Here is a 25510-nt window from a genome sequence, read left to right as displayed (position 1 = left end):
AAAAGGAAGAACTAATAAAGCTGTTGGAAAAATTGAGAATGGAAAGTCACTCAGGAGGAAACAATTCAGAAAAGAATAACGTTATGAAGTGAAATGTATGAGACCTTGAAAGCAAGCTTTATAAATCTACAACTCAACCTGTGTCAATCATGGAGTCATCACAGAAGTAGGAAAATTCTCAGTAAGAGAAGAACAAAACCAGACCAAATTGAACTACAACCTCAGTAGTTAAATCTTCATCAGGACTGAAGAGCCGTCAAAAAAATGAGGGAAGCCAGAATGGAGCTGGACTGTAACAATTATGGTCCAACTCACCATGACTAATTTTAAATTAGTAATTTTAAACAAGACATCTCAAAAATTTTAGTTAAGAAGCTGCAATCATTACTATCTTGTAGGTCATTCAAACAAACAAAGCAAGAAGAAAAGGGGAAAGCAACAATGATTCCAACTACTACATTAATGTTACAGAACACAATGCATCCTATTTTCTTCTCCCTCACCAAGATATGCAGTTATTCCATTCAATGGGGTATGACAACTGACTGTTCTGTCAAATTTTCTACGTGTTCTTTTGTGGTATTTGATAGCTACAGACTGCTATTGATGGTCTTCTTCACTTCTATAGAAAATTTGATTTTTCTTTATCTTTTTAGGCTTTGTGGTTACAATTTTACCTACAGGAGAAAACTAAACAATGACCTAAGACAGTCTGAAAATTTTGTTCTTAGCACCAGATGCAACACTGCACAATTACTTTCCAGGCTGAAACAGTAAAACTCAGGGTCAATAAAAGCAGGTAATACTAACCATCATCATTTCCAGGTTCTTCATCGACTACCTCTTCTATATCAGCTGTTTTTAGTTTCACCTCTGGGTGGTACTCATCTTCTTGCTCATTTGATGGTACAGCTGAGGTTACATTTTCTTCTATTTTTTTCCTTTCCGCTTCCCGCTCTAGTTCTTCTATTTCCTGCAGGCGTTTTTCTAGCAGCTCAGCTTGTCTCTTCTGTTTTTTCTTCAGCTTTTTCTTTTTGTTTTTGGATATTTTTCCAACCTTAAATATTAATTAAAAAAAACCCCCTTATCAATTATTCTCAAGGCATCTCAAACCAAACCCACTTGCAGTATGATTACTGCAGCATGATTTTTTTTGAAAATACTAGATGGCAATTAATTTAGTAATTATACCACTTTTTCCATTTTACTTCAAATCAGGAATGATTAGGGTTATATGAGGCAAAAAGCCACCAAAATTTTACATAATTAATCAAGTTTTTACATTGTTGTTTATTAGCTACATGAGCAAAATACATCTAAGATGCCATAGTGAAATTCCTATGATCCTATAACCTCAAAAAAGATTATTAACCTCAAGGCATAATAATCTTAAATGTCGATCTAGATTAAGATACAATACTGTATGTGGAAGATAATCTGCCATCATATTAGTTATTTGCATATAAATTTAATACATAACTTCTCTCTCTGTACAATGTAGGTAATGACCAGCAAAAGAATGCTGAGAAAAAAGGCACATGAAAGCTAAAGAGACTGAAAACAGTGAAAAATTTTAAACAAATCCTGTGTTGTTCAGCTATTTCCCTGTAAAAGGAAAGCATTTTTATTATTCCCTTCTGGCCCCAAACATATGAGTCACAAACAACAGATGGCCATTCTGAAGTTTCACATTTTATATAACATAAGGATTGAAAAACTCAGGTACAACAACAAGGAAATGAAAAATTAACACATCTGAGCTAGAACTGAAACACTTTCTTACATTTTAACTTAATTGTGACTTCTATTTTTACTATTTGATAAATGAGATCTATCCAGTTTTCATTCACTGTTAAGATATCACAGCAAGAAATGCTCATGTAATTATTTCCTCAAAGGTTTATCTGTAGATCCTGTTATCTTCAAAAGAAGCCATGGGATAGTCAAAACAAGACAATTAATTTGACAGTTCTGTTAATTTTCATCCATGTTGTATGTACATTCAAATTATGTATGTTCTGTACACACAGAAAGCAGGTTTGACCATAAATATTTCTGAACAGCTGTATTACCATTAGTTATTTGCTATATGCATATGGCAAAAAGATCTTTCAAACCTCATAAAACTCCCTCTCTTTTAAGGCCCTGCTGATTAAGGCCTTGATGCCCTGAAGCTGTCTGTAATGCATAATATTTAGTGCATGCACCCATTTTTGTCAGGATTTGAACGAATGGATTACTCCTCAAGAGGTGAAAACGGCAATGCTTAACTTCCTTTGACACAGCTTTAGAACTGCATGTCTGTGAGAGTTTCCATCAGAGAAATACTGTGCTTAAAACTGGTAAGGTCAAAGACATGAAAAGAAAAATGTTCTTTGAAAGATAAAAGCTTTATTCAAAGGCAGCCTTTAAAAAAGGTAGAGACTACTAACAGTCTAAGAGCTATTAATACCGCAGACACACAGAAAATAAGATAGTTAATGTGAATTATATAACAATACTTACAGGCTTTTGTTGTGGAGCTGTACTCACTAAAAAGAAAAAAAATATAAATAAAATAAAGATATATTTTTACAAAAACAACTCTTTAATGAAAGCAAAAAGCAGTAGAAATCATGTAAAAATATTCTTAACTAAGTAAGGCAGTGATTTTTTTGTTAGCTAGATTTTTTACTCTTTACAAGTGTTGCCTGAAATCATTTGATGTCTCCACTAGAGCACCTGGAACTGGAAGGAGCTGGCAGCAATTTGTGTTTAATGTGTTGTGGTTGGTGGAGAGTTTATGAAAGTCAGAAAGGAAAGTCTGAATCTGTAAGGAATGGACAGAAAACATCAAATGACTGCAGAGTTGTCACAGATTAAATGTATGTAGTCAGCTGACTGAGCAGGTATAGACACATTTAAACAGTTCAGGGAATATCAGCAAAGATACAACTGTGGTGTATTCAACAGAAAAGCCAAATATTCATGTTTCCTTTATTCTGAAACACGGCAGTTTGACTGCTAGGGCTGGAGGCAAGAAGTGCCTAAGGCAAAAAGTACAACGTCACAGAAAAAGCACCTCCAGCAGGGCCTCTTCCTAAGCACCTCTGAGAAGGATCCCAGCAGTGACTAGGTCTGATGAGATTACAATACTGACTGTGAAAACTGCAAGCCACATAAACCCTCCCACCAATAACCAAACCCAGTAGAAATAACCTAATATGGGAGACAGAATCAAAGTGGAAGTGAGAAAGAGGAAGTAAACAGGGCAGAAGAACCTCTCATGAGCTTCTTTAGGCAACAGGCATACGGCAATTAACAAATGCAAAATAAAACACAGAGACGGAGTTATTTTATAGGTTCAGATCCTGAGTAAGTTCAGGGAAAAACCTGCTTGTGTGCCCCTGAAAGGGCAAGGTTTTCAAAAATATTCTTAAACCTGAGCACTGTCACTGCTATAAAAAGAGAAATTATGCAGAACCTCTTCTTGGAAATGCTGTCAAGAAAACACATCTTCAGCTCCTGTGTGGAAAGCCATATATTTAATTACAATTTTATAAGAACAAAGTGTGATAAGAACCCCATCAGTATATTCCTTAAAGTACTATTTATTTTAATGTCAGCAAGAAATATAAAGGCTGCATGAACAAAATCAAGCTACTTCCCACACAAATAACACATAATCTTTAGCTATGTGATTACACATTACGTAAAATTCAATACAATGTACTCACAAGTTATAAGATTTTGCATCTAAAAATGTATAATGGCGTGAAACGCATTCTGACCACTGTATTTGTCCCTGATACAGCAGGCATTTTTATTATAACTCGGAGATTTTAATCTGTGATATATTTTCTGACAATATTACAGAGGTAATAATTTCTCCACTGCCTAAAACTGATGTGCTCAACTGGCAAATTAATAGCAACCATAGTACCAAAGATCATCAGAAAAGCCACATTTCCTCCCTGTTAATCTTCACTGATTGCTGTGAACCTCTTCACCTTGGTTTCTCCTAGCTAAACATAATGTACAGTTCCTATCCGAACTCTTGGCAAGTTCACCATGGAACGTTTTACACCCCTAGGAAGAAGGGCGTATCACGAGTTCAGTTAGGTACAATACATTCCATTTTCGAGGGTGAAAAACTACAAATCTAAAACTTTTTATTGCCTCTTGAGAATCAGTTATAACTGACAAGAAGGCAGATAATTTCAACAAGGACGCTGATGAACTTGTAATGGAATTAGACATAATTTAGATAAGATAATTAATTATTGACAATATTAGAGATGCAAGCTTCCAGTATGACTAAAACCCAGGCATTAAAGCATGTGGGGTGGGATGAGAGTAAGTTTATACCAATAAATCTTTTTCTGTATCTGGGGACCCAGAGAACTTGAATGTGCAAAATCAGGAAGAAAGTATTTCTCTGATGGTTTCCAGAGCAGGAAAAAGAATTAACCAGACATTCATTTTTCTCACGCCATTACTTAAAAAAGTTGATTTTCATTGAAGAAAATACTGCTAGCAGTAATATACTGATGGAACTTTACCACACTGCATTTAAATACACTGTCTTACCTGCTGAGCCAGAGGGGGGAGGAGCACCAGCTTTCTGCCACTCGGTAGCCTCAGCAGCCATTCTACGCACATAGGCATCATCCACGCACATCAAAATATTTTCTGGCTTTATATCCGTATGAATGATCTTGCACTTGCTGTGGAGGTAATCTAGACCTTGAAGTACCTAATGCATTTTAAAAAAACCTGCTTGAAATTGCAATTAAATTTCTTATTAAGAAACTCAACTCTTATCTGCATTTTAAAATAAAGCTAGTTTTATCCCAGTGCTCAAAAGTACTCAAAAATTGGAAAAAAGATATTTCCAGATCACGGTGTAAAAACATAATTTTCCATTGTACCATAGAACTATAGAACTTTCTGAAACAAAATTGTTTGAGGTACAGTAATACCAGTGCAATAACTGAATTGTTTCATATTCAGCTTTCATAAATCAGTTTTCAGAATGTGCATGGCACACATTTTGTCCAAGCAGAAGAAAGAATAAGTATCTAGATTATCCTTACTGACATGAACAACCTGGAAGTCTTACCAAACAATGCCACTCTCACTAGTCCAAACTGTTAATTCCAGTCTCACAAAAATCAAAGCTTTTTAATCTCCCAGGACTAAGCTGTTCCTCTTTTCTCAGCTATGAAGTGATTGAATTACTTGTAACTTTTACCTTTTCTTACATTCACAGAGCAATTCAGGTTGGAAGACTGTGTGATTCAAACCCTCACCATTTAAGCCATACAGCTTCAAAATTGTATTTAATCTCAAAATCAGACCAGCTTGCTCAGTCTTTATCCAGTTCATTTCCAACTACCTCCCAAAATGCAGACAGCATAACACTGCAGTTCTAATGCCTGACTACCCCCACTACAAAGAATTTCTTCCTACTATGTAATCAGAATTTCTCTTTCTGTAACTCATAAACACTGCTTCTTGTCTTATCTCTGTGTATTGACAAGAGAAGTCTGGCTCCATTTTCTCTATCTGTGCTGAAGAGATGAAAAGCTTCCCCCTTTATTAGCCTTTTCTTCTTAAAACAAACCAAACCAGTACTCCCAACACCTTTCACTCATCATATGCTGCTCGCCCTCTTCGTTGCCTTTCAATAAACTCACTTCATTAGGCCAAGGTCTTACACTTTGAACCCAAAACTGTACTGAGTCCTAAAGAACTGAAACAGATTCCTTATTCTGCCGCCTACAATCCTGCTAATTTGGCCTATTACATGGTTAGCTCTGGCCATCACAGGAGCCCACCACTGACTCACATTCAGCTTGTCTGCCACAACCCCTCACACCAAGCTTGGCATCCAGTCTTCACATTTTCAACTTGTTTATTCTTATTCATAAGCAGTCCAGCAAGGTGCATCTCCAGCTTGTTTCCCTGCTGATACGCAGCTCACCCCATGCTACACAGTTGTTCTCTACGCACTCCAGAAACTTCCTTGAGTGCATTACCCCACAGAACAGACATCAGGGTGGTTAAAAGCAGCCCGAAAGAACTAGCTTATTCCAGTTGTCTGAAGATGCTTATCATCCACTTCTGAAATTGGCAGCCTGTAGGGGATACATACCAGGATGTCACCCTTTTTGGACTCCTCTCTGACTCTGGCCCATCCTACAGCAGATTTAAGCATTTAAGCTCACAAAGGAGGGCTAAGGAGAATCTCCATCCTTTCTGGGATGCAGGGGGAAAACACAGTGACATCGGATGAGGAAAAGGCTGAGGTACTTCATGCTTTCTTCCCCTTGTCCTTCAATAGTTGGATCAGTTGTTCTCTGGGGACCCAGCCCCCCCCAGCTGGGACACAGGGACAGGGAGCAGAACAAAGGCCCCGTAATCCAAGGTGAAATGGTCAGTGACCTGCTACACCCCTTAGACACACACAGGTCTACGAGGCCAGATGGGATTCACCAAAGGGTACCAGGCTCATTGGCTTGGAGGGGTGCACTGTTTCCTGGGTAAAACCCTGGATGGATGGATGGGCCCACAGAGTGGTGGTGGTGATGGACCAGCTGATGGCTGGTCACCAGTGGTGTTTCCCAGGGTTGCGTGTTGGGATGGTCCTGTTTAATATCTTCATCAATGACCTCGATGAGGGGATTGAGTCAGACCACAGATGACACCAAGCTGGGGGAGCATGCTGATCTGCTGGAGGGCAGGAAGGCTCTGCAGAAGGATCTGGACAGGCTGGATCAATGGGTCGAGGCCAGTTGAGTGAGGTTCAACAAGGCCAAGTGCTGGGTCCTGCACTTCAGTCACAACCACCTCCTGCAGTGCTACAGGCTGGGGGCAGAGTGGCTGGAAAGCTGCCCAGAGGGAAAGGACCTGGGGATGCTGGTCGACAGACGGCTGAACATGAGCCAGCAGCGTGTCCAAGATGGCCAGTGGCATCCTGGCCTGTATCAGCAATAGTGTGGCCAGCTGGACCAGGGCACTGTACTTGGCACTGGTGAGACCACACCTGAACTCCTGGATCCAGTTCTGGGCCCCTCACTACAAGAAAGGCACTGAAGTGCTGAAGCGTGTCCAGAGAAGGGCAGTGGAGTTAATGAAAGGTTTGGAGCACAAGCCATGATGAAGAGCAGCTGAAGGAGGTGAAAACTGTAAAAAAAGGAGGCTAAGGGGGGATTTTATTGCTCTCTGTAACTCCTTGAAAGGAGGCTGTATCTAGGTGAGGGTCAGTCTCTTCTCCCAGGTAACAAGCAATAAGACCAGAGAAAATGTCCTTGATTTGAGCAAGAGGAAGTTCAAATTAGATATTAGGAAAAATTTCTTCACTGAAAGGGTTGTCAAGCATTGGAGCAGGCTGCCCAGCAAAGTGGTGGAATCACCATTCTTGGAGGTATTTAAAAGATGTGTAGATGTGGCATTTGGGGACATGGTTTAGTTGTGGACTTGGTAGTGCTGGGTTAACAGTTGGAATCGATGATCTTCAGGTCTTTTCCAACCTAGATGACTCTATGACATATGCTTTTTCCTTGCTGAAACACTATTTCTCCTTACAATCATCTCTCAGCAACTTGATTTTCATAGCATAGCAAAAGAACATATTTTGAAAGAACACTTCCTAGTGAAATGTTCTGAAGCATTTCACCTTTTTAAAACTCTGACTCTATGAAAACTTTAACACAGACGGACAGCAATTTTTCAAAGAACAGGTTATTTTCATTTATAATCTGTTCTTCAGAAAGAGACAATTTTTGTTCTTCATCATCATTCTTATCATCATAATGCACTATTTCCCACAGTTCTGATGATATATTTAAAAAGCATGACGTCAACCAAAACTGCAATTTAACAGGAATATCCTTACATCCATGAAGAAAGACTCATTACTTCAACTTTTTATTTTCTAAAGCGGTTCAGGAAACTCCTTTATCCGTGGAAAACCTTGATTAAAAAAACACAACACAACTCCCCGAAAACCCACCAGCATGTGGAATTGCAGGCTACCCAGAAAGATGCTCTTGCAAACCCCTGAGAATACCCATAAAATTATCTTATCTTAGATATTAATTAGTAAGAGTTCAGTTCAAATATCATAATTCTAACCTTCAAACTGTTAACAATGGTGGCAAAACCTAATTAAATTACAGAAGTAAACCTAATTATTAAATAAACCTGATTATTAACAAATCTTACCTGTCGAATTATACTTTTTACACAACGGATAGGAAGGCCTTGATAGTTGGACTTGATTATCCATTTTAGAAGATGATGTCCAAGTACTTCAAAGACCATACAGACATCTGGGATTTAATTAAGGATAACTTCCAAATAAACTTGTTGATGAGATCAACACAGACGTTTGCTTGCGTACTGGCTAAAGCAATCATCACCCGGTTTAGAGGGAAAGCAGTTCCCCCCAAAGTGAGCAGAACATGGTATATGCTTCGGTACCTCATTTCAATTATATATAAACACATACAAAACCAGTGCCCAACTGCAGAACAAATTAAAGTAAAACATTTTAATTACACAAATCTTATCCATTATTTCTACATGTTAACAACAGTACCAGGATGAACAATTAAATAAGTAACTGTAAAAAGTAATTAATTTTTGTTCTCTTTGAAACACTTAAAAGTACTGATTCAGCCTATTATCTCTAGTTTCTAATAAATTTTAAATTATCTGCACAGGAGGTTTTAATAACGAAAGCACACAGCAACAGTGTTTTAGAAAATGAACCATACTAAAAATCCCTATTAGGCTCAATTAAGAATCACTTGACAACAAATTCCAGAGTACTAAGAGAATGGGTCTCTTACAACCTACAATGCCAAAACATTTAATGTGACCCAGCATTTACTACTGGCCACTGACAGAGGCCAACAGTAGGTCAATTAGGGAAGATTATTAGGAAAAAAACAAGGTGCAAGAACTTCCTGTAATTTGTGGTTCAAAGGCTTACCAAGTTAAGCGATTCTACACTTACATACCTGGGTAGATTATCTTTCTATTGAGAAGCTCTTCAGATATTAAAGCTAATTTTAATTTTAACCAACCACAACACTCTGACAAGAAGTTATACAGTTTGACTATACAGAATTAATCCTCAGACATGAACTGGGAATGACCTTAATGTCCCTGGAAATCAGAAAGGATGCTAAAATCTTAACTATACAATACTATAACCTTGCAAATAATAATGTAATACAAATAACAGAAAATTAATTAATTGATGTATACTGCAGGAAAATCTCAATTAATTAAGCTGAACTATCTCAGAGACCATTCATATGGAACTACACTGTTAGTGGAGAAACCTCACCTAACTTCTCTAAGCTTTATTAACTAGAGTCTTGGCAATGATCTTGAGTCATCATCTTAACTTGTGTCAAAATGAGACTTACCTTGTCAGTTTATCATTTACATTCTTCTCAAGTACCTACTGACACACATAAAGATAACTCGAGTTTTAAAATCCACATTCCCTATACTGAAATTAGAGCAAAGGTAAAAGGTCTAAAGACTGGTCAAAGCACCTTGTGAAGAACTGTAACAAAACTGCTGCTAAACTTCACCTCGCTTCATGTTCCTGAATTCCTGTATTAGAGGAGACACTGAATAGTCATTTCCCAATCACACCAATCAGGTCTACTTAGAACATTACAAAATTCTGTTCACTCAGAAGAGGAAACAGTCTTGGCTTCTGTACCCCACAATAAACAGAAGTCACTAGTAGAGCACCCAGCCTTCATAAAGGATGAGCAGAGCACATCAGCTCTGCAAGGCTTATTAACTGAGCCCACGCAGCGAAGTTGCAAAGCTACAGCAACACAGATTTCATAAAGGCAAGACACTGCAACATTCAGAAATGAAATTTAGGACATCCACCCACAGTACTTCAGACCACTGCTGCTGCAGACTCTTCAATGCACATTCCTGCCATTCCTCACACTTACAGAAGTGTTAAGCCTTGCCAGTAACCAGAAGAAAAAGGGCTGCAGAGAAGTGAATGACTGAAACAGGAGGGCACCAAGAATAAGATGTAAGAGTAATGGCAGAGGCAGACAAAAAGAACGAGGGTCACAAGAAAGAGAAGTGATGTCTACCCGAAAAAAGACTGCAACATTTTGCTGGGAGGACTCTGACAAAGTCAAGGCACACTCAGTACTGGAGAGACAACTGGAATGGGGAGAAGACACAGAGCAGGCTCAGTGTTGGGAGCAGGCATGCAAAAATGTGACTGTTGTCTGATTTACTATCCTGGTCTCAAAAACATTAGCTGTAAGCCAGACTGTCCACAACCAAGAGTCTGGGAAAAGCTATGCATTAACTATTAGGAAACTAGCCTTGCAAGCCTAGGACCCTCCTACAGCACCAACATCCTGACAGGTGAGTAGGTCCAAAAAGTCCTCCAGCAAAAATAAACCCGCTCAGTGGACATGCCTCTTGTGGAATGCTCGTCAAAGCAGTATGGGGATGTCTGAAAGGGGAAAACGAAGCAAAGCAGCAAAAGTGAGAGCAAACATAACATTAACTAGCTGACAGGCTTAAGTACTGAGAGCTGTTCCTTCTTGACTCAAATCCTACCTGTAACTATCTATCTACAAACACACATTACTACAGCATTTAGGTGAGGGTTAAAGGCTAGTTAAGCTAAATGAAAGGAGGCTCTAGTACCAACACAAAAGACTTCAGGAGGTATTTCAGCTGCTTCTGGATTGGGAGCATTTAGGTGCCATGGCATTTAATTAATGTTGTATATTCTTTGGAGATACATTTATTACAATCATTATAATGTCTGATGGTGTGGGAATGTTTCCTTCTTTATTGTGTCACTTGTCTCTCCAAATTCTTGTTCCATTATGTGATTATCTGATATTTACTTAAAAAAAGCTACACTCAAATGAACCTTTATTAAGGCTCTAATAAATATCCAGTGCAAACAAACATAATAATCTACCTTACTGAAAACACCAAAGTGCCCAAGTTCTGGAATTCTGTTATTTCATGACAAAATCGTAACTGCCATCTTTTTAAAATACACAGGTAACTAAAAAATTTTCAGTCTAATGGAGCATAACACACATTATTAGAATTCCTCTGTTTATAAACACTTATTACAGCTCCTAGGAGAAAGATGACTGTTTGCAGATACACAGTGCAGGCCAATGGCTCTGCACATTCCCAGCTCTGTTCTACACTGGTTCTTGATAATGTTCCCTGTTTGGAAGGATCCATGATATTTCATGATATTAGCCATCCAAAGGATTCACCCACCACTCTTCTGTCTTGCTTTAACTTTTAAATGTAATCCATAACCAATAATTAAGCCTCTAAGAAGCATATGTTGTTTTAATTTATAGTCAAGGAACATATCTTTAGTGACTTGCCCAAAGGAAGCTGGAAACAGCAGACCATGGAAAAAAATCTTAAATTACTCTATTTCTCTCAACCTGTTCAACTCAATGACACTAATGTAGCACCGACATGGTATTTTAAAAATGTAAACAGCAACAAAACATTAAAATCAATTACTTGCTCTCTCCCAAGAGAACATGCACCAAAGATTATTTTCTCTAGAAGATAAAAATGAGTTGATCAAATAATCAGTGCAACCAACCACTGCTCAAATAAGTCAGGATGCATAAGATACCTGGTATCCTATTTTCATTGGCAGCCTTCAGACAGCTGCAATTCAAATCTGAGTCCAGTATCAGCTCATCCTGTATTCTGGTACTTGTCTGGAAAATCTACTTCTCAGTAAGGCAAGGGCATTTGCCTTCCACAATAAAACTTCTATACTGTCAGAGTTTTCAACATGAAAACTGTAATAGAATAAATCAACATGAGGTGTCCAATTTTAATCTGCTAATACAAAGCTACCTGAACCCTTAGCACATGATCTCTTTTGGCTTTGTCAACCTAAGTGCTATATTTCAAAAAGATACAAGTCTGGATATGCTTTCAAAATATTACCACTAACAAAATCTACTCTTCACACTTAGAAATGGTCCTCACCTTTAATACAGTTGTATACATACATGTGAATCTTAGCAAGAATTTAAGAACATTACTGGGAAACTGCTCTGATAAATGGGTAAGAGTTATTTCTACGTATAGTTATGAATGCATTTTCTGATTCCCTACTTCATAATAGAGTTTTACAATAAAAACAGTAAATAGAAATTTTTGATTTCTAAAAATAACTTCAGTTATTCCTCAATTGTACAGCTGTCAGCTGAAGACGTGAAGTACTTCAGCCACATTATATTTTTGTGAAGTTAGACAAAATACAGGTATTTATAAATTACTTCTTCATAAGTATCTAAACTCATAAATTAAACCTATTTTCTGGTAGCACAACAGCAGTATCAAGAAATCCGACCCAGAGTTCTTTGTTGTGTTAAGCAATTTCTTTGATCACCATTTATATTCAGTTTGAAATGACTACTAGCAACTGTATGGTTTATTTTAATTCTTTATAATTTGATAATAAAACTCAGGGGGAAAAAAGCAGACTATACTAACTTCACTTACATTTAAGCGCCTTTCTACCATGGCAGCTGACCACTGATGCAACCACAGAACACATCAAACTGGGGAAAAGGAGTTAACACCAGTCTCTAACTGAGAATACCTGACCCCACACTCTCATTCTCACTCACCACATACCCAAAGGCCCCATAACTAATGTCAAGAGACAGATGAATGAGATGAAAACTGCTGCACACTTTTCTCTGGAAGGATGCTTGCTAGTGAGCATTCACATTTACTGAGAAGTCACCTACATTCCTCTCCTAGAAGATGAGAGCTGGTGAAAGCCACCTCAATCTGATCTGCTGAAGATTGAAAGCACATTACCAAAATGCAGTATGAAGCTCTCTAGAGGAAGAACTGTCTCTGTCTGGTGGTATGACACCATGAACAATGAGGTCTGCTATTAGGGCTCCAAAACACAATAAGCATACACATAAATACCAGCTATAACAATTTAATGAAAGCACAGTAATATAATAAGCTGCTAAAATATCTAATTAGCAAGGATAACTCAGTTTAGCTCAATTCTAAAATCAAATATATTCACAGACCCAAAATTTTCCCCAAGAACAATATTCAGTCATATTTTACTTTGCCTCTCTCCTTTCCTCTCCCCCTCCTTTTTTTTTTAAAGGAAGCATTTGAAGGTAAAGCTTTACAACTTTTCCAAAACAAGGTTAACACCTGGCCAAAAGATGAACAAGACAAGAACCTCCACATCCTCCCACTTCCCACAAGAAAACAGAAACCAGCTTCTTCACACTTTACCAGTCTAGAACAAAACAATATTTCTTGTAAGCCTCAGTTATCACAAATGTTTTCATTAAAACTCTAGTTTTAAAGCAAACTATCTGTAGTTCTACCACACCATGACAGGATTCGTGTGATTTTTTTTTTTTTTAGTTTTGCATTGTGTTTAGAAAAGCTAGGCTACTTTCACTCCAGGGAGTGCATTACACACCGGACTACTCTTTGCATCTACTTATATTTTGGCGTTTCTAGTTTACATATTTACAGTAAGACTAACTAGAAAAAAATCCAGAGCTAATAGATCATTTTAAATGAAGATGCCATGTTTTCAAAAGGATACGAATTCCATTCATTCCAGAAATTTTGAAGTCATCGATTAGCTGTACAACCATGTCCTTGTTGGGGTCATTAGGGTCACTTTCACGAACCTAAACCAATAATGCAAACACTGACATTTTAGGGAAAAAATCACTTTAAAATACTAATTAGTTAGATTATTATTAGTAGTATTGGTACTGAGCACTGTATTGCAAGAGTGGTACTTACACATTTGAGCAACTTTATTTCATCCAAGGCTGTCTCTGTATAATGCTGGGCACTTTTTACAACTTTCATTGCAACAAACCTTTTTCCCCTTGAAAAGAACAGAAACATTTTTAACATACACACTGAGCTAATACAAACATGCTTTGAAGGCTGGGAAATTTTAAATAGAAAATTTCATAGTTTTATGTATTCTGACAGAAAATACCGAAATTACACTTAACAAGAACTTTTAACAGTACTATTTTATTGAATATTTTGTTGTCTTGGTGCTAATGTCTTTAAAAGAGGAATCTGCTTATACATTTTATCATTTAATCAAGGTATATTATATTTTTTTATTAAAGATACAACAGATATAAAACATTAGCTTATTCTCGCATGTTCAAAACACGAGAATTCAATAAGCAAAGCTAATTTGTCAAAAAAAAATAGAATTACATTTATTCTGAGAGCTTTTATAAACTATACCCTTAATCAAAATACTACTGTAGTCATCTCTCTGCATAAAACGATAGCAAACATTTACAAAACTTTATCATGCATGTAAAACAAAAGTTACTGCAGACAAAATAAAGTAACATATTAAAAAAAAAGTATATGGAAATAAATAGTTTTCTTACTGCATATCCCAGCATAGCCAGACTGTAGAGAAGTGTCCCCATCCTAACTTTCTAATAACATGATACCGGCCATTGAAAAGATCACCAATTTTCACTGGATGATAGCCTCCTTTCATGAAAAAATGAGTAGAAAAAGAACATTCAGAAAACAACAATAATTCCCAGGTTTTCAAGTCATTCTTGTACCATAAATTTTCCTTCTCAAATTGTCCTGTACTATAAATAGAAAATCTAAAGAAAACTTTAATGTCAAAAATTCTGCCTTGCTTGGCCTGGAGGGAAAAAACTCATGTCCTGTAACTACTGTAGAGTTTATTCAACCTTCCCTCTTATGGCTTTTATTTATGGTAATATTACCATCTGTTCTGTATTTCCTCAGGCTTATCTTCCACTTCACAGACAGTACAGAAGAGATCTACATTATTTCTTTATCGTATTTGAAGCTTCTCCAATCAACATACTTTGGATGATTGCAGAATCTCAACAGAGATTGTTTTAATTCCCATTTGCTTTCTAGTAATAAAAGCAGCAATAAAATACTTCCTGAGAAAATGTTAAGAACAATGCAGACCTTATTCCTGCTCTTCTGCTTGGCTCGTGACCCACAGAAGCAACACATTTTTCTCATGTCTGAGGGTTTTACAGTGAGGAAGAGAGAGCAGGCAGCTATGGGCTTTGTCTGAAATGCTCTTTAATTACTAAAGTCTGCAGTCCTAAATTCCACCACTACACAGGTCCTCCAAAGTCCCATGAGACAGAAAGGCCGACAGGACAGAGCAGGCTGGAGCTCAGGTTTTCAGACAGTGTAAGGAGGTGTAATGAAGCCTTTTATTTCCTTTGTGTCTTAAGAGGCATTCCTCCTCCCAGTCAAACACAGGGAAGCCAGTGATCACACAGGATTTTTATTCAGACCTTAACACACCAACAATAACATCCACAATTCTGCCTAAATTGCAAACAAATAATAAAGTTGCACCATGAACCCTCCAGGACATCACCAGCAGCAGACTCAGAGCAGCTGTCAAGGAATCACTTTGTCTCTTTCTGGTCCTTCACGATGTCATGCCCAGCTGTCCTTTGGCAGGATCCTCCACTATTGACTATTCCATTTGGAATCAGGAAAACCTCAGAATGCAATCTAAGTTGCTATATTTGTTTTGAAAGCCCCTGAAAATCTTGTTAGAACTGGTACCCAGTTAAGACAACAATGTGAATTTATAACTTAATTCCTTGGATTTGAAACAAGGATGTCTCTCTTATCTCCTTTTATCTGTGGAAGTGTGATGTCAAATCTGGATATATTTATATTTTTTTTTCCTGCTAATAACATCGTCTGCCTTAACAGAAGCTCAAGGATTTATTTATGAACTTCTCTCAAATGCTTCCATAGCAGATTAATAAATTTAACACAACTGTACAATAGAATTCTAAAAGATTACATATTCAACAAAAAGATAAAGCTTAAATAAAGTATTGTGTTAGATGTTGGTATGTCTAACAAACTCTAAACCACACACAGCTTTGATCTATGTATGTTAAGGTGTAACTTCAAGCTTAGCAAACAGCAGACACTTGGAGGCTTGCTCATAGCTTCAGCCAAAGCTGACCCACCCAACATGGCTGCAGCTGCCCAGGCTCCCACACATGATCCCACTGCCAGAGACTCCAACAGCTCCAACCCTGCTTCATCAGGGAAGCAGCAATCACAAGTGTTTGTCTTGGCAGGGCAGGTCTGAGCCAAGCAACAATTTCAGAAGGGCAGCACAAGTCCCCACTCCCTCCCTGCCCACCAGGCACCAGAATGAGTCTGATGTGCACAGGCAGCATGGACAGAGCACTCTCAGCTCCTTTAGCCTGGCACTAAGGTGAGGAAGTTACATCTTTTCCATGAGAATTCTGCACAAATCTATGAAGACCCTGATATAAGAACAATCTTTATACTCTTAACCCATGAGAATTGCATGCTTACTATGACACACACCATTTCATTTCACAAATCGTTAGGTGTACAGACACCAACATTTGCAGATAAAAAAGTGCAAAGCAAAAAGAAGGCCCTGGTCCAGGAACAGTACAAGGCATTACAGGGGGACTGAGACACAGGGATCCAGACTAGGATTAAGTCTCAGGACTGCCCTCAGGGGAAGAATTCCCCATTCCTCCATCACTGGGAAGCAAGTGTTCATGAAAGCTGCCAGGGCAACTCACCTAGCAACCTAAAAAGACACCTCCTACTGTGCCAACCTCAGTAAGGATGCACACATTGCCAAGCGGGAACTCCTTATTTCCAAAGAAAAAACCAGATCACTTTTGGAACACCTCACCTGTTCTACTCTCCCGGAAAGGAGGGGGACATGGACTTACTGAGAGTAAGTGTTGACTATTATGCTGTCCATTTGCAAAAAGAAACAGTATGAGCCACATATGAAGCCCAAGTCTACTGCAGTTTCATTATTAGAGAAATTCTGCTGAGTAAACACACATATGTGAATCCAGACTGATAGAAAAATTAGAATTTTAATTTGTCTTTTTAACCATCCTTCTAGTAATAGCTGATGAAGATATTTAACAATCTAGATAAATATAATCATTATTTAAGACAGCTATTGACTGTTTTAAAACAAAAAAAGAAAATTCTACTATTTGGTAAATTTTTTCCAAAAAACTCTATCCAGAATTATGAAATCATAGAGTGGAAGGTTAAGATAACATAGAGAAATTCTACCTTTTCATTACTGAAAAGGTTTGCATTTGTGAAATGAATCAAGTCTGATGACCTGATACCAAAATTTATGTAAGGGACTTCCACATAATTCACCATCACAGGATCATTTCTTCTGAACTGAGTTTTTGCTGCATTTATCATTGCACGAAAACAGTGAGACATACGAAACATTATTCTCTATATAATAACTTTTTCTTTGCAAACAGATAGAATTAAAAAAAAATAAATTTTAACACCTAATTTTAATACCTCTCTATGGTTTGCAAACAGATTTCAAAATTCACCAATACAATTATTTCTGGAACACTTGACAATTTTTCTAAATATCCAGTTCTATTAAGTCATTCTCTAACAGTCAAATGACTTCAGATGTAAAGCACTCACAATTCATTCAGTCTTTTTCACTGCCAGAAGGATGTGGGCCTTCGAGTATACAAAACAATGTCCAGAAATAATTTTTTTTGCACTGAGCAAAACAGTTGCTTTTTTAACATCTTACTAGCATAACACTCAACGATGAAGACTTTAAATACAGGTAAAAACATGATTCTAAGAATAGTTTAGGCGAACAACTGCCTTGTAAGGCAGCTTTTGGCATACTTGTGCTTCAGAGTAATCAAAAACTTCTGATAATTTCTTCCCATCACAGACAGAAAAGAAAACACCATACAGAGGAAATCAAAGACACCAAAGTCAAATTAATAAACTGAGGCTTGATACGTTATTTTAGTGAACTCTATGTGTTGCAAGCATAACAATACTATATATGTAAAACCCACATTATTTTGGTCCCCACACCAGTCACAACTAATTATAGCAATGCACCAGCATATGTGACAGATGCCAACAGTGGCAGCATATTCTCTGAGTATATATATTTCAGAAGATACTTTCCACTGCCCTAAGCCACAACAGGAGCAGTTTTGGAAATAATCAGTTACCACTCCTGTACACATTACTCCCTGATCACTCATATCAGTGACATGTGCACTTACAGGGTTGTGGACAATCAGGTAGCAACACAGACAAATGCATTTTAAAAACTGCTGTCATCCTGAATGTAATGAATGTAATTATTTCAGTTCTTAGGGACACAGAAATTATTTCTAAAAACAGTAACACGAAAATACCGATGAAAAATTAACTGTTTGGGAAAAATTACGTACTTTTGGGAAAAAAACACAGGCATTGGAAAATATACAATGTATAAGTGGTACTGCTGATAATGTAACAAAAAAAAAAACCTGTTGTACTATTCACTGCAGCACACACAGGAAAAAAAAAAGTCTCTCACAGCTAGCTAGCTACATGCACGCAAGAAAGAGGGTCAGAAAAATGAGATCATTATTCCTGAATGCCTCCTGAATGTATTGGTAATTGTAGCTGGCTCGTTCTATGTTTGTATAGGGAATTATTCCCTTTGTGAGCGGGATGAATGGGAGACATCTCCAGGGGGCAAGGAAGATGATCAGAGAAGCAAAAAATTCCAATTACATCCATGACACAACAGGCTCTTGAAAAAATTCGCCAAGTGTTTCAAGGCTTTACATAGAAGAAGAAAAACTAACTTCACTGTCTAAGTACCCCTTGAAAAATTATGAAGTTGGACTTTGGATATTTCCATTCCTTACACAAATAAATATTTGAGAAGTATTTAATATAAATTCAGTGATACAAACAGAAGTCATGCCACAGATTTAAACAGGTTCTGGGGGAAGCCCCCAGGGAACAGAGGTTAGTCTGTTTTACACAGATGGCTGTAAGCTGTCTTTCACATCAGGTGCTGATTCAAATAGATCCAACCTCCTGATTAAAAAAACTACAGTGACTATTTACTAACCATCATGTTACATGGTCAAGATGCAAGCCCAGCACACAGTAACATACCCTTAAAAATAAAATTAGTAACAAAAATACTCAACAGGAAGTTAACAGGCCATATGTTAAATTCATTAAAAGATTAATTATATACTCCTCATCAAAATTGCCCTCCTATGAAATTTCAGACTGGGGTTGAGAAGAGATGAAGTATGCTCTGAGCTTCACTCAAAAACCCTGGAAGGCTGCCATCTTGAAGATAAAATTAGGAATAAAAGAGACACTCCAGAAATAAATAATAATTTCCAAATCTTTACCTACCACCCTGTAAATACAGATTAGGCTACCCAAAACAGAAAAAAGATATTCAAACTAATAAAACATCTCTCAAAAATAATGGAAATAATGTATCTAAAAGCCACCCCTGGAATTCTTTACCAAATATCTTATTCATTCCCTATACTGAATATAAAATATACAAACAGAAAGTCTCTATAGCCCCAGATCATCCCAATCCCATTCAATTCAGAACCTTATAGTGAGCCTCCTGTCAGCTGAACCCCAGTAGACTAAAAGAAGGAAATGTACTGCTCAGTCTTACAAGAAATTAGGGTCAGAAAACAGGTAAATCATCCACCAGAACAACAAAAGTGCTGCTCTCATAGAAACAAATAACAATCATGACATCCCAAATCAACCAAAGCGTGAACCACCTTTAATACACTTTAAAAAATTCAAAGCTTCAGGATCAGAAAAATTTAGAAGAACTTTTATGCATATAATTTTTCAGGAAGCCTGCAAGTATTCTTAGTGTAACGCAGTTTGTTTTAAAAGCATACAGATCTCACTCCTGACCTGCTCTAGTTAAACAGGTAACTCATAAGCAGGCTGTCAACTTATGACTATTTTTTTTGTTTTGTGATCTAGCTTTTGCAGATGGTGGCATTTTGCAAGAGATACTGGAACAGAGACAACAATGGATTGTCTGAAATTAAACGCAGCCCCTATTTCAGGAAAGAATTAAGTTGGGGCCTTGAAATGCTTAATCTCAAGGAAATACAGACTTTACAAGTAAACAGATGTTTAAACAAATCCTTACTCACTGATGGAAGATGTTAGAGATACCAAGAGAGTTATCTTAAGGAGCAAATGTGTTTCAACAAAAATAATAGAAGAAAACAAAAAACAAAACACCTGAGCATGCTTTAGTGACAGGTTTTTCTTTTCCCTGCTGCAGACTTCAACAGTTAGTTGGAGTTTGCTGGTTTTGGCTTTCATTACTGGCATTTGTAAGCCACTTACACATTTGAAATATCATATATTAATAAAACTTTTACACCAAAATGAAATAGTCACTTTCCACTGTTAAATCTGGAAATACAAAACACTAATTCCAGGCTAGTAGAAAGGTTTCTTAAAATAGCACATCTCCAGGCTTACACAGAAACTCCTGATTAAGTAAGACTTTATGATATTTGACATAGGAACTGTTTCTTGGTATGAGGAATACAGAATACCAGATATAGTCAGTGTGCATAGAGTGCTTTTCGGCTGTTCAAAAGCATTAATCTGAAGTGATAAAACTTGAATTTAGTTTCCTAAAGTATATTCATATTCTTGAAATCTACAACAATAGAAAACCCAGAGTTGATAGACCTGTTATTTGTGGTTTTTTGTTTAAGTACAGTATACATTTTACCCTAGTGGGAACAGACGTACAACTTTAGCAGTGACATTAAAATAAACGTAAGTATCGACACTATTGTACTGCAGTCACACTTTTATGCATTTAACAATATTTAAAAAATTAACATAGCAAATACAGAAATTAAGGAAATTGAGATAAAATGAAGATGTAGAGAGCCTCAGACAATGCTGAGGGCTGTGAAAGACAGCAGGTGGAAGAGTATCATGTAACATCTCAGGATAGTGCAGGTAAGAAAAGAAGAGGAAAAAAAGATACAGTTCACAAAATAAATGTAAGTAATGTTAAAGGCATCAAGGCATTTTAGAACTTTTTGGAGTGAGAGGGGTTGTTTGTCTTGGTTGGGGTGTTTTTGTTTCTCTTACAACTCACATAAGTCAAGAAAATTTTCTTCTCTATTCTTTTAACTAGGACATCAGGAGGAGAACAGGGATGGGGTATTTGTATATTTATTACAAAATGTATAAAGCTATGGCTAAGTAAAAAACTACAGCTGAAGACAATTATGCATCTGGACCTGAAATGAGTAGTTGTTCCTAATTCTAGTATAAATAAATTCCATAATTAAAGACCAGCTCTTTAAAAATCTCCCAAGAACCGTAACTAAGACTCGCACTGCAGTGTTCACCCTCACCGACAGGGGTGAACTGCACACACCTTTACAGTAATCTGCGGGATCCTCTTGCTCCTCATCGTCGGACCCCAAAATCTCCTCCTCTGGCTCTGGTGGGGTGGGCTCCGGCAGGGGCGGAGGTGGGGGCGGGGGTGGAGGTGGAGGTGCAGAGGGAGCTTTCTGTTGAGGCTCTGGCCTGAAAATAGAAGAGAGACCACACTTGGTAAAGAGCTTCCTCAAAGGGGTCACCCTGTCCTCCAGAGGGGATGAAAAAATGCTTTGGGAAATACCAGCGAAGCATCTCATGTCCTCACTGCCATTTTTCATATCCCCCATAGGACCACAGGGAGGCGTGGACAGAGAGGCACCTGACCAAACCAAAAGCAGGTCTCAAGTGAATTTGGACTTACTCGCTGGCACAGCTTGGAAAAGATACATAACGTTTATAACCGGATAATGACAAGCTTTTAAAACTCCTGACAAGCAAATGAGACATTAGACACATCTTCTTGAGCACAACTGAGAAGAAATACTTTTCAAAGAATATCAAGTTATGGAAAAGCTCCTGCCTGCTAGCTGAAGTAAGAAAGATCTCACTAATACAGAGCGAGAAACAATCTTCAAGGGACACTGACCCAAACCTTAATGCACTTCTCTGCATCTGTAGCTGCTGCTAAGACTATGGAAAGCTGTATCAGTATACAAAGTACTATACAAAAGAGCTATTACAAAATAAGAGAAAAAAATTATTCTTCCTAAGTAGCCTATGATGCATTCCCAGAACATATGCTTTAAGATACCATATACACCATATGCTTTAAGATGTGCTAAATAAAAAAAAACCAAACAAAGTCAAACCACCAAACCCCAACACCGCCAGCCAAGAGATGTTCTTCTGTCTTGCAGCTCCATTTTAGAAAAAAAACAACCAAAGAAGTGAAATACATTTTATATTTTATATCCTATTCTGACTAAGGCTGTACCTGGTATTTCTAAACACCTAAGAACTACTCGTATTTCGAAACTGAGTATTTTCAATACGCTTAAGTCCAGGGTTGAAGTGTACCTGTTTGTCAAATAATTTAGAAAGCCTTCTGCAAACACGTTGATGTTATTTTTTGTATTCATTCTTCTTACAAATAAAAAATATATACTTGCCAAATACATTTGCAAAGTAACTTCAAGCATCTGTACCATCGAAAGCTGCTTAAATTTATATCTACTTCAAATCTAACATGTCTGAAAAAGAGTATATTAACAGTATTTTGTCAATCATATGATAAAAAACCAGAAACCTAATTTTACAGCACGTAGAAAGAAAATTCAAATTCTTCCTTGATCATGAGTGAAAACTGCATTTATCCCACTCCTAAGTCCTCTTCCTCATAATTCCCCCTTTTTCTTTTTAAACACCGCAATTGTTCAGGACAGACAGACAGAGCATTTGGTGTCGAAGGGAATGCAGTTGGTCATAAATAAATTCCACTGGCAACATTCACCACCTGCACAGCAGCTGCTGTTATGCCTTCGCTTTAAAGGACATCGCTGAAAGTTGTAAGCACTCCAAATTTATGTGCCTGCTACCCCTCCCAGATACTAAAATTCTTCAGTCAATAAATGGTTAGATTTAAGAAGGAGTATTTTGAACTAAGTTATTATGAGAAATCTAACCAAACAAATAAATTTACATAATTTTTAACCACATAAAGCTTTCAACAGAATAGAAGAGAGAGAAGGGATCCATTTGTAGGATAAACGATAAATATATTTGCACGTGCTCCTACTTACATAAATTATGCTGGGTTTTTGCCTTCCTGTTTGGCTCCCAACAGATGTCTCTATATGGTACATAGCAAGGCAAGCCAACCACAAGAGGAAGGTGCAGCAGATTCTCTGACCAGTTACTCTTACTACAAACCAGATTTTTGGCCCTCCAGCAGCCTGGTTTCATGATGTCAGCAAGCTGACAACACCAATGCCTGGTCTGATGTTGGCAGAAATCTTTACTTAAACGAATTATCATATAAGGATCTACAATTACAAACCTTAAAGATGATTTTGGATACACAGATCAAGAACTAAGAACATTTAAAAATTAAAAATTAACAGCTGGACTCGATGACCTTAAAGGTCTTTTCCAGCCTAAATGATTCCATGAGCAAGAAGGAGAATGCACAGTAAAACAGTCTGTACTTCATCAATATATCTGAAAGAATTGTGTGTCAGGAAACACAGTGCTTGGACTCCTTGCTGTACCATCATTTTACTTTATTCTGACCACAAGTATCCGTGTTATTTTGGTCACATGAGATGGTACAACTATAGAAAAGGCCAGGGTAGAGTAGGGCAAATGCAGTACAGGGGTTGTAAGTTCAAAAATCCACTGAAATCGTGCCGATTTTGTCTTTAAAGATAACAACTACTTACTCTATTCACACAATAAAAGCAATATTTTAAAGAGAATCAGAAGCATTTCTGGAATCGACATTCAAACATTTTGTCACTCATTTTCAAATAAACATCAAGTCATACCAAGAATCTCCCTATGAGAGAGAAAGGAAGTGTACAACACAAGATTTGTAAAAAAAAGGCTAAACTTATTCCTAAGGAAATAGGTTAAGAAGACAGGGTTGCTTGTGAGTCTTTCTCAAGCTACTGTAATTGATTTTGGTTTGAAAAGGGTTATTTTTTTTTTCCTGTCTTCAATCCTAGCTGGTTTTCGTATTCAGGAGTGTTTTCCTACTCTCCTTTGTGCACATCAGGAAGGAAGGAAAGATATTACCTTATTTCCTTCTGGAATTATTTATGATTTTTATCTGCAAAAAACAAAACACTGCTTTAAACTGAGGAAAATCTTTGATTTGCCCTTTTAGCTTCGCTTGCACCTTTTGAAAAAATCAAATATTAGTATAGAAAGATGAGTGAAGAAAAATGCTGCTAAGTTATACCAGCCTGACTCCTAATTCTGCACTCTTGCCTTATTTTGCTGGGGTTTAACTTCACTTTAGGATTCTTAGCAAGAGATTCTTATAGTTCTTTCATTTTTGTTCACTTTTACTTTCCTGGGGTCTAAGTAAAGATCAAGTTTTCAACACTTGACTTGGCTGCTTAATTTCTGCCTACAAGTTGAATAACTCATCCTGGCATCACCAATCATGCTCTTCTGCCAGTACACAGTTTCACAGTTTTAGGTAGGACATCAGTCAATGAGAGTGCTCCAGTTTTGCCATTTCTTAGTATCCCCTTTATTGAATCACAAAGATAAGCTATGATGAATGCTCCAACAATGTTTTAATTTGCAGTTTATGGCATGAATATGTATTTTATTCAGCTTAGATTTCATTTTTCCCAGTATAGAGTTTGTGAAAATGTGAATTATTTTTTCTTGTAAGTGGACTTCAAAACATCATTTATACTAAAAATCCAGTCATTAAGAAAGCTGTGAGCAATAAACAAGTATGTAACCTGCATTTCCTTTTCAGAAATACAATTGTCAAATACTATCATAATATAACAAGCTATTCAACAGCTGTGTTGTTTCAAGTTATTACTCTTTCTTATTCCTAAAATGTTGTTATGTAATGATATGCTTTAGGTAACACATACATGCAGTAATAAATATTAAATTTGTTTTCCTTTTTTTTCTGAAGTAATCACTTGGTACTCTGTGGTCTACCACCATTAGGTTATTCATCACCATCCAAGCATAAACACTTAATTAATAGAAGATGACACACCATTTCTAGACTCACAGTATTCTGCCAGCAGGTATGCAGAGAACTGACCATCTCCACAGGCTACAACGACAAACCTTATGACTGTCTTGAAAGAAACATTACAAAAATTAGCAAACACTAATCAGCATGTTTTGTCTTTTAATTACTGCCTTTTCAATGGAAAAAATAAATTTACAGCAAAGTCCAATCAAAATACAATTAAATCCTATTTTTAACCTGCTCTTAGAGGGGATGCTTAGTAAAAAGACAAAAGAAAAGTTGACACATTTATCTTCTACAGTGAAGTTGAAGCAAAATACGTCAAAACCCTCCATGGTGTCTCATAAAAAATCAACTGCCCACTGTTATGAAACACAAAATTACTGACAACTTAATTTTACTGTTCTCCATCATGGACATGTTGCTCCATGTTCCCACTGGGGAACAGCCAACAGTAAAAGT

The 25510-nt window shown here is 37.1% G+C and overlaps 1 protein-coding gene across 8 annotated transcripts in view; it reads right to left on the bottom strand.

Moving 5' to 3' along the window:
• SRPK2 (SRSF protein kinase 2) overlaps positions 1-25510 on the bottom strand; it is a 141423-nt gene that overhangs the window by 23580 nt on the left and 92333 nt on the right. For all 8 annotated transcript variants that reach the window (XM_064656770.1, XM_064656767.1, XM_064656769.1 and 5 more), the window contains 8 exons: positions 21377-21528; positions 14472-14580; positions 13852-13939; positions 13646-13733; positions 8209-8315; positions 4570-4735; positions 2506-2531; positions 811-1057 (listed from right to left, as the gene is read on the bottom strand). In XM_064656770.1, coding sequence (XP_064512840.1) covers positions 811-1057; positions 2506-2531; positions 4570-4735; positions 8209-8315; positions 13646-13733; positions 13852-13939; positions 14472-14580; positions 21377-21528 — 983 coding nt within the window. The remainder of the gene's footprint in view (positions 1-810; positions 1058-2505; positions 2532-4569; positions 4736-8208; positions 8316-13645; positions 13734-13851; positions 13940-14471; positions 14581-21376; positions 21529-25510) is intronic.

Source organism: Pseudopipra pipra, chromosome 5 (genome assembly GCF_036250125.1).
Source record: "Pseudopipra pipra isolate bDixPip1 chromosome 5, bDixPip1.hap1, whole genome shotgun sequence".
Taxonomy (NCBI): domain Eukaryota; kingdom Metazoa; phylum Chordata; class Aves; order Passeriformes; family Pipridae; genus Pseudopipra; species Pseudopipra pipra.
The sequence above is the reverse complement of the archived record's forward strand: the minus strand, read 5'-3'. Positions and strand labels throughout refer to the sequence as shown.